The 12500-nt window shown below is 44.3% G+C and overlaps 1 protein-coding gene across 4 annotated transcripts in view; it reads right to left on the bottom strand.

Annotated features, from left to right (window-relative positions):
• Positions 1-12500, bottom strand: part of znf536 (zinc finger protein 536) — a 134484-nt gene that overhangs the window by 7236 nt on the left and 114748 nt on the right. Inside the window, exon 7 of one of the 4 annotated variants that reach the window (XM_076998130.1) lies at positions 6965-9344. The exons of the other annotated variants lie outside the window; for them this stretch is intronic. Coding sequence (XP_076854245.1) covers positions 9235-9344 — 110 coding nt within the window. The 3' untranslated portion in view covers positions 6965-9234. Of the gene's footprint in view, positions 1-6964; positions 9345-12500 lie in introns of those variants that run through there. 4 annotated transcript variants of the gene reach the window in all.

The raw sequence follows: 12500 nt of genomic DNA, 5'->3' as shown, positions 1-12500 counted from the left end.
TCTATGTGGTGTGTGTGTGTGTGTGTGTGTGTGTGTGTTTTCATGTAAACTGGCACCTGACAGACTGCAGAACCTCTAATGACTTTCAGATGCTCGCAAACAGAAATTCTACCCTGAGAATGAATGAAAACCTTAGAGAGAGAAAAAAAGGAGACATGGGAGAGAGAGAGAGCGAAAGAGAGAGAGAGAGAGAGAGAGACAGTCTGCCTGACTTCCGCTTTCTCAGTAGAAGAGTGTACTAAGGGTTTGAACTCACACTATGTTGATGATTCCCAAGTCCTCGCCAGTGACCTTTGACCTATGACATCACTTTAAAGAGTAAGCCCCATGGGGAACAGCCTTCTCAACTTTGTTTGCCTGGTATATTTAGATCCACAGTGTCCGCAGCACTTCTGGGGAGCACCGCCCCGACGGGTTCGTTGGAAGAGCGCCTCGTAGAGTCGGTTGGCAGTAGTTTGATTTCTACTTAAAATGGAAGGTGGAGTGAGCCTCAGTGTTTCAAAGTGCTGCCTAATTAACCTGTGTGTGTGTGTGTGTGTGTGTGTGTGTGTGTGTGTGTGTGTGTGTGTGTGTGTGTACATGAGTGTCTGTTTTATGGCAAGTTTTTGATTCCTCTCTTCATGGGAGAAAAGCTCATTTCTTTGTGAGGTTTTTTTTTGGCCCTGAACATTCATGTGTAAGTAAATGTGTGAATGCAAGCTTCCCCCCCCCCCCCCCTCTCTCTCGCCCTCTCTCTCTCTCTCTGTGCGTGCGTGCTCGCGCTACCCTGCTCTCTCTGAAGTGAGTGAAAAGAGAGAGAAAAACAGAGAGCGAGAGGGTGTCTGGGGAGCGCATGAGCCACAGAAGGTGTGAGCAGTAAAATGTGATGCACCATCTGTCGGCCAATAATAACCTGTGTGTTATAAAGGCTGGGAGATTACTCAGCAAAGAGCGCTTCCAAACATCCAAATCCCCCCGCAACGGCAGTGCGCCACGCGCTATCTCTCCCCACCTGCTCCCCGAACCCCGCCGAGGAAGGTACCGCGCGTGCGATCTGACCCCGCGGTATTCGCGCGTGCACTGTAACACACAAACAGCTTTTCCGTGCTTAGCCTTAATACCGCTCAATGCCCCGTCAATGCCGCTCCTCCGCGTGCGTTTACACCACAAGACGCAACTTTACCAGACGCATAGTCATATGAACACAACGGGTACGATATCATATACTTTATATAATTATCACAAGCTAGAAAATGCATTTAAGGTTGCTAAATAACCCACGAGACATTCCGAATCATTTTGTTAAGTATGCATGTGTTATTTCATTGCATTGCAGCGACGTGCATAGTGCGGTTCGATTACTATCTCTTATATCAAACAATCGACACGAAAGTAGCGAGAGCAGCTGCTGATTTATTAAACGTCTTCGCCCAGTATCGCACGCGCCAGTGGGACTTGCTTTTTCTTTTATTCTGATTTCATTCCTTTATTATAGGAGCCTTTGTGCCGCGCGCCGCTCTCGCGAAAACTGCGCTGCGGATTGGGGAATTAGTGGAGGTCTCGCTCGTTGGTTAACTGGAAAACCAACACGCAAATAACTCATAGGAATATACACGGAGGAGGGAGGGGAGGAAATGTATCAAAAGAAATCTCGAAAGGCTCGCTGGGGGAATCGGCTCCCATGCTAAATGCTGAGTTAGATCATTAAGTGCTGCACCAGAAGGACCTGTTAACAAGAGCTCAGAGTCTCTCTTCAGTATTTTCTCATCCCTTTCTTTTCTTACTGTGTTCCACTTTGTTCTCTCTCTCTCTTTCTCTCTCTCTCTCTCTCTCTCTCTCTCTCTCTCTCTCTCTCTCTCTCTCTCTCTCTCTCTCTCTCTCTCTATGAAACAGTGTTTCATAAATGCATGTGTCCTGATCTTATCTTGGTGTTTGTTACATCATGGTGAGGACGTGAAGGCGTTTATGGAGAAACTTCTTACTTCAGGTCGGCTACAGCCGGAGAGGCCCGACATAGGACCTACAAATGGACCTGCTTCCAGGGCTGTGATTGGCTGAGAGTTACTCAGGCTCATGGGTAAACAGAAGTATATTCATCATGTGATGAGAGTAGCATGTCAGCTGCTGTGTGTGTGTGTGTGTGTGTGTGTGTGTGTGTGTGTGTGTGTGTGTGTGTGTGTGTGTGTGTGTGTGTGTGTGTGTGTGTGTGTGTGTGTGTGCAGCCTGGGGATGCAGAGTTCAACAGTTCTCATCTCTAGACCTGCTTTCTTCCTTTTCACTCCCTGCAGAGCTCAGAGCTGCACATTCTATTGCTGACCTATCACTGCAGACACATGATGGATGCCTGCAAGTAAGTTTGAGTGTGTGTGTGTGTGTGTGTGTGTGTGTGTGTGTGTGTGTGTGTGTGTGTGTGTGTGTGTGTGTGTGTGTGTGTGTGTGTGTGTGTGTGTGTAGGTGAACTGGGATTTGGGGGCACACACAGTCTTGCCCTCTGGAAAGAATAGCATGGTACAAAAAAAGAGGTCATGACTTATGACACTGCAAATTATAAACAAATATCCCAAGATAGAAAAATGAAGAAGAAAGAATTTGATGAGTGTGCATAAAGGATAAGGATACTGTACGTCTTAGACACACACACACACACACACACACACACACACACACACACACACACACACACACACACACACACACACACACACACACACACACACACACACACACACACAGGGAGTGTCAGCCTGCCCCTCTGCTGATACCAGGAACTCCTCAAGGTCTTACAGCCAATTAAAACACACAGAACAACACTGGTCCACACATCCTTATTTTACTGGGCACAGGAGGAAGATATGAAGATACAAACAATGATGAAGTCATACATCTGTGTGTGTGTGTGTGTGTGTGTGTGATTGAGAGAGATCCGGCCGGTGTCTCGGGTCAGGTCAGCATGAGCTGTTCATGTTACATCAGCACATCATCACAGGCTCTGTGCTCACATGGGGGGGGGGGGGGGTCTCTTCCCTACATCAATGTCATGCTTCTAGGCAACAGAACCCAGTCTGCTGTAACAGGAAACAGTACTGTGCCCACCTCATCACCGTGGGACCATCGATACGATTAACCGAACGCTATCGCATTTGTGACAGGGACAGTATCAACAGGAAGGGAACAGATTTGAAAAAGAAAAAGAAAAAAAAAACACATACATAATGTTGAGTGTTGGAGTAACAGTTGCAGTAATGTGAAATATACCACTGGCAGTGGAGGCCTGTGTTGTGAGCCAGCAGGAACCTCTCTGTTATACGTTCAGCTTTTTCTCTCACTCCACTATCCTTCCTTCTCTTCATTCTTCATTGTGCTTTCACGCCCATCTTTCCCCTTCCTACTTTCCTCCCTGCCTAAGCCCTATTTGTCTGCTGTAAGTGAAATCACTCAATTTTCAGAGAAGTCGGTGGAGAGGACTTTGGAAGGGCTGGTCCAGGAGAGGACCACCTCCAAATAAGTTCCATTAATCACTGCACTCACTCTAATGTAACTAATATTTTACAATTAGAGGAGACAAGATGGAGCTCACCGCCATCTATCTCCCTTATACCACATGATCATCGATTCATAAGCCCCTGCCTGAGAGCAAGCACGCACACGCACACACACACGCACACACACACACACACACACACACACACACACACACACACACACACACACACACACACACACACTTCCTTTCACTCTCTCTCACACAGACACAAATACACTTAGAAACATACACACATATGGGCTTACACTCAGAGCAATGTCCATATACACATGGATTTTTTATTTACACATCCCTAACCTAAGCCTAACCTTAACTTTAGTAGTTTAAGTTGTTTTGCTTTAAAACATTAAACATGTAGCTTTTGTAAAGGGAAAAAAAGGCAAGGTCGACCATCCCGGTTTTGCTCTGACAAGGTATGAAAACACACACATGCAGCCGCACGGGGACACTGTTGAACGAGGGAGCCCAGAACTATACACACCTGCAGATCCTACAGACCAACTGCTCCATTCATGCTAATAGACCATCTATGGACACATGTATGAATCTAGATCTAGTGTGTGTGTGTGTGTGTGTGTGTGTGTGTGTGCGCGTGCGTGTGTGTGTGTGTGTGTGTGTGTGTGTGTGTGTGTGTGTGTGTGTGTAACAATGCAAAGGTTGATAAGATCGAATGGCATAGAAAAGCCATGGGAGTGCAGTTGTATAGATAAACTCTGTCTGCATGGGCAGACTTCACAAAGGGAACTGCGTGTCACTTTCTGCTTGTCAGTTCTTTGGAAACTGAAAAAAAGAATGAATTCCCCCATTTGAGAGGATATTAGAACAAACAACTTATCAGCCAAATCACTGTACAAACGATGATAATATACAGTACAAAAGGACATTTAGAGAAGATTAGAGAGTCATTTTTATCTTCGTCGTCCTCCCTATGATCTGAACATTTGTTACACTAACTTTCATGGGTTTCATTGAAGTCTTTTATAAGTGCCCCCGTGTTTCCCCACGTTACAGCACGACTAAAAAGGGAACACAAGGGTCTGCTCAGAAAGGACCTGCAGTGAACAGCCTCGCTACGTTCTCCATAAGCTGGTCTCTCGCCCCCTCTGGTGGCCACAATGGTGAAGTGCGCTCGAGCAGCCCGCCCCGGAAAAAGCGAGTGAAATGAAAGCCAGCTGAACAAATGAGCGCGACGACAGGTTCAAGCGCAGGTCACCATCTGCCTGGCTACAAGTGCCGGCGCACTGCAGCCCCAGTCGCACAGTCATCTTAAACACATCCATCGCGTACATGCACACACCCACTCCACCGACTCCTCCACCCCCTGTCCCTCCCACGTACGCGCACGCATGCACGCGCGCACACGCGCGCACACAGCTGCACAATATGGCGTCAGGGCGCCGGGACGAAATGGAGAATGGAGCGCGGTGGGAGACTGACGGGAGCTGCCAGAGAACAAGGGGACAACCAAGAGCAGAGACACTGACCTCCAGGCAGGAGCAGAGACACTGACCTCCAGGCAGAAGCAGAGACACTGACCTCCAGGCAGGAGTAGAGACACTGACCTCCAGGCAGGAGGAGAGGCACTGACCTCCAGGCAGGAGCAGAGACACTGACCTCCAGGCAGGAGCAGAGACACTGACCTCCAGGCAGGAGCAGAGACACTGACCTCCAGGCAGGAGGAGAGGCACTGACCTCCAGGCAGGAGGAGAGGCACTGACCTCCAGGCAGGAGGAGAGGCACTGACCTCCAGGCAGGAGCAGAGGCACTGACCTCTAGGCGATGCCAAACCCAGAATCACTCAGTCACCCAGCCAATGAGAACTGTGAGCGGTCCTCTGCACATCATATGTGCTCAGTGTCTGCTAGACACACAGCGTTTCTCTTTACTTGATGACACCGCGGTGGAGGTATTTGGCTGAACCTAACATGTCCGAGTCATGTGAAGTTTGTGCTCAGCACCAGACGGAGGAGGCAGAGGGGCACTGGGGGCAAGAAGAAAGAAGAGGGCAAACAGTCACTTTTGTTGCAGGATGTGGATTTTATTAGGACCAGACCCCTCTACATCTGGTCTAGTGTTGTTCATCCGTTTAAAAATTAGTCAGGCACTGACCTTGGACGGCTCCCTTCTCTGGGGTCCTGATGGAAAGTTAACCCAAATATGGATCCCATCAGACTGAAGGAGATCGAGTTTCCTCCCTCCGAGACCGCAAGTAACTCTCACACGTAGAGCAGACTTAAACGGGGCAAAGGGGGCCCAGGGTTGAGGAAATGCCCCTGCAAGTTCCCCAGGCAGTAATGGGGATGGGTGGGCATGTGTGAGACTGTGTGTGTGAACACGGTAGACCCTGAGCCAGTTATCCTTTGCCACTGGACCATGTCAGAAACAGGATGATTGTGTAAAGCCCACTGTGAGAAAGAGAGACGATGTCAGGGAATGGTGTCCATCAGAGCAGCTTTCATACAGCAAATGACATCACAGAAACATTAGTCTTGCCCGATGTCCGAAAATGGACTCAGATGACTGAAAGCAGGTCAACGTTGTGTCTTCCAGAATAAAGTCGCATTTTTTAATTTACTATGTCTACCATAAATATATAATCCACAGCATATTGTCTGTGTGTGGTAGACAAGTCTACATGATACACAAATAATACAGAATTGAATGTAGATACATGCTCAAATAAAGAACGATTTATGATTAAGTGTGTGTGTGTGTGTGTGTGTGTGTGTGTGTGTGTGTGTGTGTGTGTGTGTGTACATACACACATGCTCACACACACCCCGGGGAGGAGAGGAAGGCACTCAGTACTGACCCACAAGTGTGACACTGGGGGATGAGCAGCATTCGAAGGTTTAGATGAACACCAGATATAACTGGTAACATAAGCACTTCATACAGACCTTCTGAATTATACACACTGTTATGTTCTTGCTCTCTTTCACACACACACACACACACACACACACACACACACACACACACACACACACACAAACCACATGTGGAGAGGGGAAGAAAGAAGGGAAGAAGGAGAATGTAAGTTACTCCCGTATGGAGAAAAGTTTTTGAGTGGGTGTATGAGTGTATGTTTAGCTCTGTCAATCACTGGTCAGGTGACTGAAACTAGCCTTTGGCCTTTATGACTATATAATCTCTAAACTAGCCTTTGACCTTTATGAATATAGTCTATAAACTAGCCTTTGGCCTTTATGACTATAATCTATAAGCTAGTCATTGGCCTTGATGACTATAGTCTTTAAACTAGCCTTTGGCCTTTATGACTATAGTCTATAAGCTAGTCAATGGCCTTTATGACTATAGTCTATAAACTAGCCTTTGGACTTTATAACTAATTTAAAGTCTATACAGACGCTAGATCCTTCTTTCAGCCATTATAGCAGTTATGTAATACATAAAACACCACCAATGTGTAATAGTTTGAATACATTTTATTTTTATTATAAGTACAGATCAGTAGTTACAAAACAAAGCATCTGCCATGGGGGTACAGCAAACGAATCAAATTGTACAGCTCACAAGACAGTTCGGAGGTGTGGAATGCTCAAGTTGTTCAGTTCAGTAAGACCCAGATTGATACACACTGTGGTTTACTTCTTCCTCTGCTGTATCCTACATAGGAGGTGGGGCTCCCCTCCCAACAGTGTACACAAGGATCTTTGATTGGTTAACATTTGTCCAATCACAATACTGAACCTCTCATTTATAAATATCCAATTACCTTAAACATCCTTTACTAGTTTTCTCCACTTTTTATGCACTAGACATTTTTTTTCCAAACTTCATGAAGACTGCAAAAACTAATAAAGATTTTGCACTCATATTTAGCTAAGAAACAAAGACACCATACTGATATTGAAAGGACTTGATCTGTTCTCTCCGCTTTTGCCACATTTATGATGTCTGTACACGGTTAGTCGGATAGGTGGGATAAAAATACATTTTTTAAGTTTTATTTTTCTCAAAGCAATGTGGAACTTGAGATGATCTTCACTGATGAGATCGGTCCGCCCCGAGGAACCAGACAAGGTCCGCGGAGTTCACAAAGGAACGGAGAGTAACTTTTCACAATGTCAAGGGACGTACAAACACACACACACACACACACACACACATACACACCTTCATTTTAGTTTAGTTAGCTGTGTACCGTATAGACTGGATTTTTAGATACTATCACAGTGCAAAATACGTGTGGGGTTGGGGGGGGGGGGTGGGGGGTGGGGGGAGTCAAGATCCTCTCTCTGCTTCCGGGAGGCGGGGTTATATACTGAACGGGCCTATGCTTGCAGCGACATGAGGAGATTGTCAGTCTTTTTTAATGTTATCTTTACAATGCTGAAGGCAAGAAGTACAGTACTAGAAAAGAAAAATCCAATCTAAGGCCTACAATCTAAAACAGATAGCTTTGTAGATGCAACGACGCATGACTGTATCTAAGGCTAGACAATATCTGTGTTTCTTGCTCGCATGTTTTCTTCTTTTTTTAATCAATTTTAACAAGTAAATACATCAAACCATTTCAGTAGTCAGTAACACTTTGCAACATTGATTTGTGGCAGTATATTACAAATAGATTCTTGACACCAGACTCTTCAAAGTAAGAAGGACTGAGATGAAAGTCTAACAGGCGCAAAAACCAGGTTTTTACGTTTCTTCTTGTCCGGAGTTCAAAGTTCAGATTCTTTTTCGTCTGTTTTGTTTTGATCTGTGCCAACTAGTGCTGTCCTTTTCCAGAGCTGGGGTTTTGCAAAAAAAAAAAAAAAAAAAGTCTTATCATGCTCGCAAAGCTCACTCCCTTTTCCCAGAGAACAGGTGTCCTGGAAATGCTGTAAAAACACGTCGGAAACGTGAACGTGGCCTCACGTGAACCTTGCATGGTCCCTGGAGAAATCTCACGCGGCGAGGTCCTAGAGAAATCTCCCGAGTCCTTCACTGCTAACTTCTTTTGGATGGGGCTACTGTACATCCATGCGGAGTCATTACCCCACCTCCAGCGGGTCGTTGTCAGGGAGACGGTTTCCGAGGGGATTCTGCTGAAAGTGTGCTTGGTCTCTAGTTACATCAAAGATTGGTCCAAAGGAAGAGTAACATGGCCCAGCTAGTCCGGTGGGCGGAGTCACATTCATGTAATGCTGTTTCAGTAGGCAGTGAGAAACATGGAGGGGGGGTGTGGTGTGTCCGAAAAACAAACAACAACAACAAAAAAGTGAAAGTCTGTTGAGTTTCCCAATAGCTCAGCTTGTGTGAACTGTGTCTGGGTGCTATTTTGGTTCAAGGAATGTGTTGCTCTAAGAAACAAAGTGTCCGTATAATCTCAAAGCTAAAGGAACAATAAAAAACCCCACAGAGAATATATCAGATACACACCGTAGAATTGAACAGACATAAAATACAGGAAGCAAAGTCAGTTTATCCATGTTTCCATCTTGTTAAAGATCAAAATCTTTTTTCTTCACTTTGTCCCCCAAGGCATCTTACATAGGGAGTGTCATTCCGCAATTTTTATAACTTAACTCTTATCCTTCTGAAACTTTAGAGTTATATATATTTATATATAACACAATGTTTGTCACTGGCATCATCATCATCATCGTCGTCGTCTTGATTACTGTCTTCCTTCTCCTCCTCCTCTTCAATCTCGTCCCTCTCCTGTTGCTCTTACACCGGGGTGGAGGAGTGTAGCGTGGGAGTTAGTCTCTGATTAGTGGGGCGTCCTGCATCTCAGAGTCACTTAGGTTAGGCTCGGAGGCAAGAGCAGGGCCAAACCTTCTGGAAGCTTCCTCCTCCGCCCACCGGTGAACTACGGTTGAAAGAACAAACGCAGATTAACACCACCGTCTGCTCCCCTGAACTCACGCACTCATATGCCAATGTACACACACAAACGCACACACGCACACACACACACACACACGCACACACACACACACACACACACAAACGCACGCACACACACACACACGCACACACACGCACACACACACACACACACACACACGCACACACACACACACACGCACACACACTGATAAAAAAAAAAGCTCATGCACTGCTCAGCCACTATAGTAAAACACAACAACATCAACAACAACAACATCGAACCCTCATCCAAAGCTAATGGCATGTTTGGTGTTTTATTTAAAGCAGCCCAGTGTTAAGGGTTTGGGTAGCGCTGCTTTCTCAGACAGGTCCAGTTAGGAACTGCTACCCCAGGCTCGGCTGAGCTTTACTGGTTCTGCAGCGGAGCCCGTGGTCTGGAGATGCTGGCTACACTGGACCACCGCTGGTCATTAACTGTCATGAAACACCCTGTGCTGTGGAACACACAGACTGCTGAAGTGTTGAAAAAATAAACATGTACAGATGTCGGTGGAAAAACACTGGGTGTGATTATAACGGCGCAAGGCAAACACACATTTAGTCATCATGACACTGCAAAGTCACTATGAATTATTAAGTGTTTTCCTAAGCTCATGTTACGACTAATGTACACGATGAAGCAGAGAGTATCATTTCAAAATATTACCAATATTACCAAAATGAAACAGAAAACAAAAACACCAACATTTTAGCAAGAATCAAAATGTTGCTGTTTGTATATATATATATATATATATATATATATATATATATATATATATATTAGTTTATATGCTATAATGTAAAAATATATATAAAAAACTAATCTAATAAATAAAAATAATAAAAAAATAAAACAATAAATCTATGTCTATCTATCTTTATCATGTATATAAAAAAAATCTTTATCTAAGATAAAGATTATCTAAGATATTATCTAAGATAAAGATTACATAATTTTTTACACGTTGTAGGTTATAATATTGTTATACGTTATTTAGTTTTTCAGCCTCTCTTACCAAGCAAGTTTGTGTGCTGAATAATAACTTTGGGAACAATACGTTCACGCACTTATTGCTGAAGTTTGAATTCTTGCAAAACGCTCACAGTTGTTCTAATTATTCGCAACTGCAACGCGAAGTAAATAATATGAATGCAGTTCATTCTCGCTACAACCGCGGAGAAAATTATTTGGCAATAAAACCTACACAGTGCATTTTCCGTGTCATGTTCTTTTAAAATGCCTCCATGAAAATGACAAAATGAAATTAAAACATGCGTTTATTTGAAAGTGCTCTCGCAAGAAGTGTTATCGAAATGAAAAGAGGAGTCGGTCCTCAGCTAATAACGGAATAACACATCGTCGTTTAGATCCGCCTAAAAGCAATAACGCTGACACCTACTCACTTTGCATTATGTACACAGACGTACCGTCACTGGCAAATCAAGATGTATATTTCTTAAAGAGGCACGGCTCTGACGCACATGTCAAGCGCTTTAGAATATGCTGATGGAGATTAAGAAAAGAATTAAACTCTTTCCCCATCCTCAGATACTAATATCAGGAGATGTAGTAATATGAAAGCCTCTCTAACAACCGGAACACCAGTGATTAATGACACTATTTCACACTTGAAATACCCTTTCCCAGATTCACAAATACATTTAAACGATGATCATCTTATGGAGTTCCTTTTGAAGACACTAATATTACTGCTCTAATCTCTAATAAATTGCATGAAACTTTGGCTTGTCATTACAGGAAAAGTCTCGGCGCCTTCCTCTCCACACAGATCCGAGCCTTCAAGCTTTGCCTGCAAATAACGCCTTGGCCACAAGATGGCGACACAAGACTCCGTATCAATCGTGCGCTCAAGTTCACCACGACAATAGGATCATGATATTCAATGTCATCTCTCCCTAACCTGCAGATATTTCATGTAAATCTAGAGATGAAGTGGTTGCTATTTTGGAAATATGAAGTGATTGGCAGTACTTTAAAGAATATACTGCGGTCATGCTTTTACAGCTGTCTCAACGCATTTTTTTGCCCGAAAGGAAATTAAGATAATCATAACCATAATGATAATAAATCGTATTCGCCAGTTTTTAAAAACGCCTGTTCGCCCAAGGGCGCCTGCTCTTTGTGACTTCCCTTTAAAGAAAGTTCCAGTAATGAGTTACAGATTACGCCCCATATTTGATTTTCACTCTTCATTAACTAAGCCACCTGGAATGTTATTATTTAAGGACGCCATTACTTCTCCCCGAACAACTGCCATTGCGATCGAGAGACTAACACATCAACATTATAGTTCCTCACAACTTTTCTTCTCGCCACGGTTTTTGTATGTTGTTTAATGTCTGATTTCCCATTGGAAGACAGAGCAATAACTTTTAAGAAGCAGATACATTTTCTGTTCATTAAAAAGCAGCACATGGACGCACACCAAATTAAGAGATATTTCTTAATTAGTGCAGTATCCTATCTCCGTCAGAGCTTTACCGCCGCGCAACCGTGGCGATAAACTGACATGTCTTTAACATTTTTAACCTTATCATTGTGTTCTGCGTGTAAAGCTAACGTCTAAATTCGTTATTTAAGTCGGGGCAAATTTATAATGTGTTAAAACGGAGGAGAGCTCAAACGCTAAGCTCAGATTCATACAACTGATGGTGCTCTCTGTAGCCTTTCTCGACAGAGCACCGTGTTGCAAGCGTTCTGGCGCCCTCTACCGTTTCATTCTATTAGCACATCTCGGGTGCACACGAGGCAGAGTAAGGGCCCTGGAAAGTAATACAAGACATATGGTAAGAGGACTCATAGCTCCAGGATCCATCTTATGTTAATACATGTGTCATGCTTAACAGAATGGCTAAATGAAGAGGCGGACAGAACAATAACCCAGCACAAGGCTGGGAGAAGACCCTGTTAACAAGGGCCAGCCTGTTTAGGGAAACTCTCCCTGCTGTCTTGAAGACCTGACATTTCACAACTGCCTCTTCTTATCTCCACACCGCACAACTAAGGCGACCGAGAGGGTGGGGTACACTATGGTGCCTCCAAGGCTCTACTTTATGTACTGGACTATCTGGG

Source organism: Brachyhypopomus gauderio, chromosome 1 (assembly GCF_052324685.1).
Source record: "Brachyhypopomus gauderio isolate BG-103 chromosome 1, BGAUD_0.2, whole genome shotgun sequence".
Lineage (NCBI taxonomy): Eukaryota > Metazoa > Chordata > Actinopteri > Gymnotiformes > Hypopomidae > Brachyhypopomus > Brachyhypopomus gauderio.
Note: the sequence above shows the minus strand (reverse complement) of the source record. Positions and strands in the feature narration are given on the sequence as shown.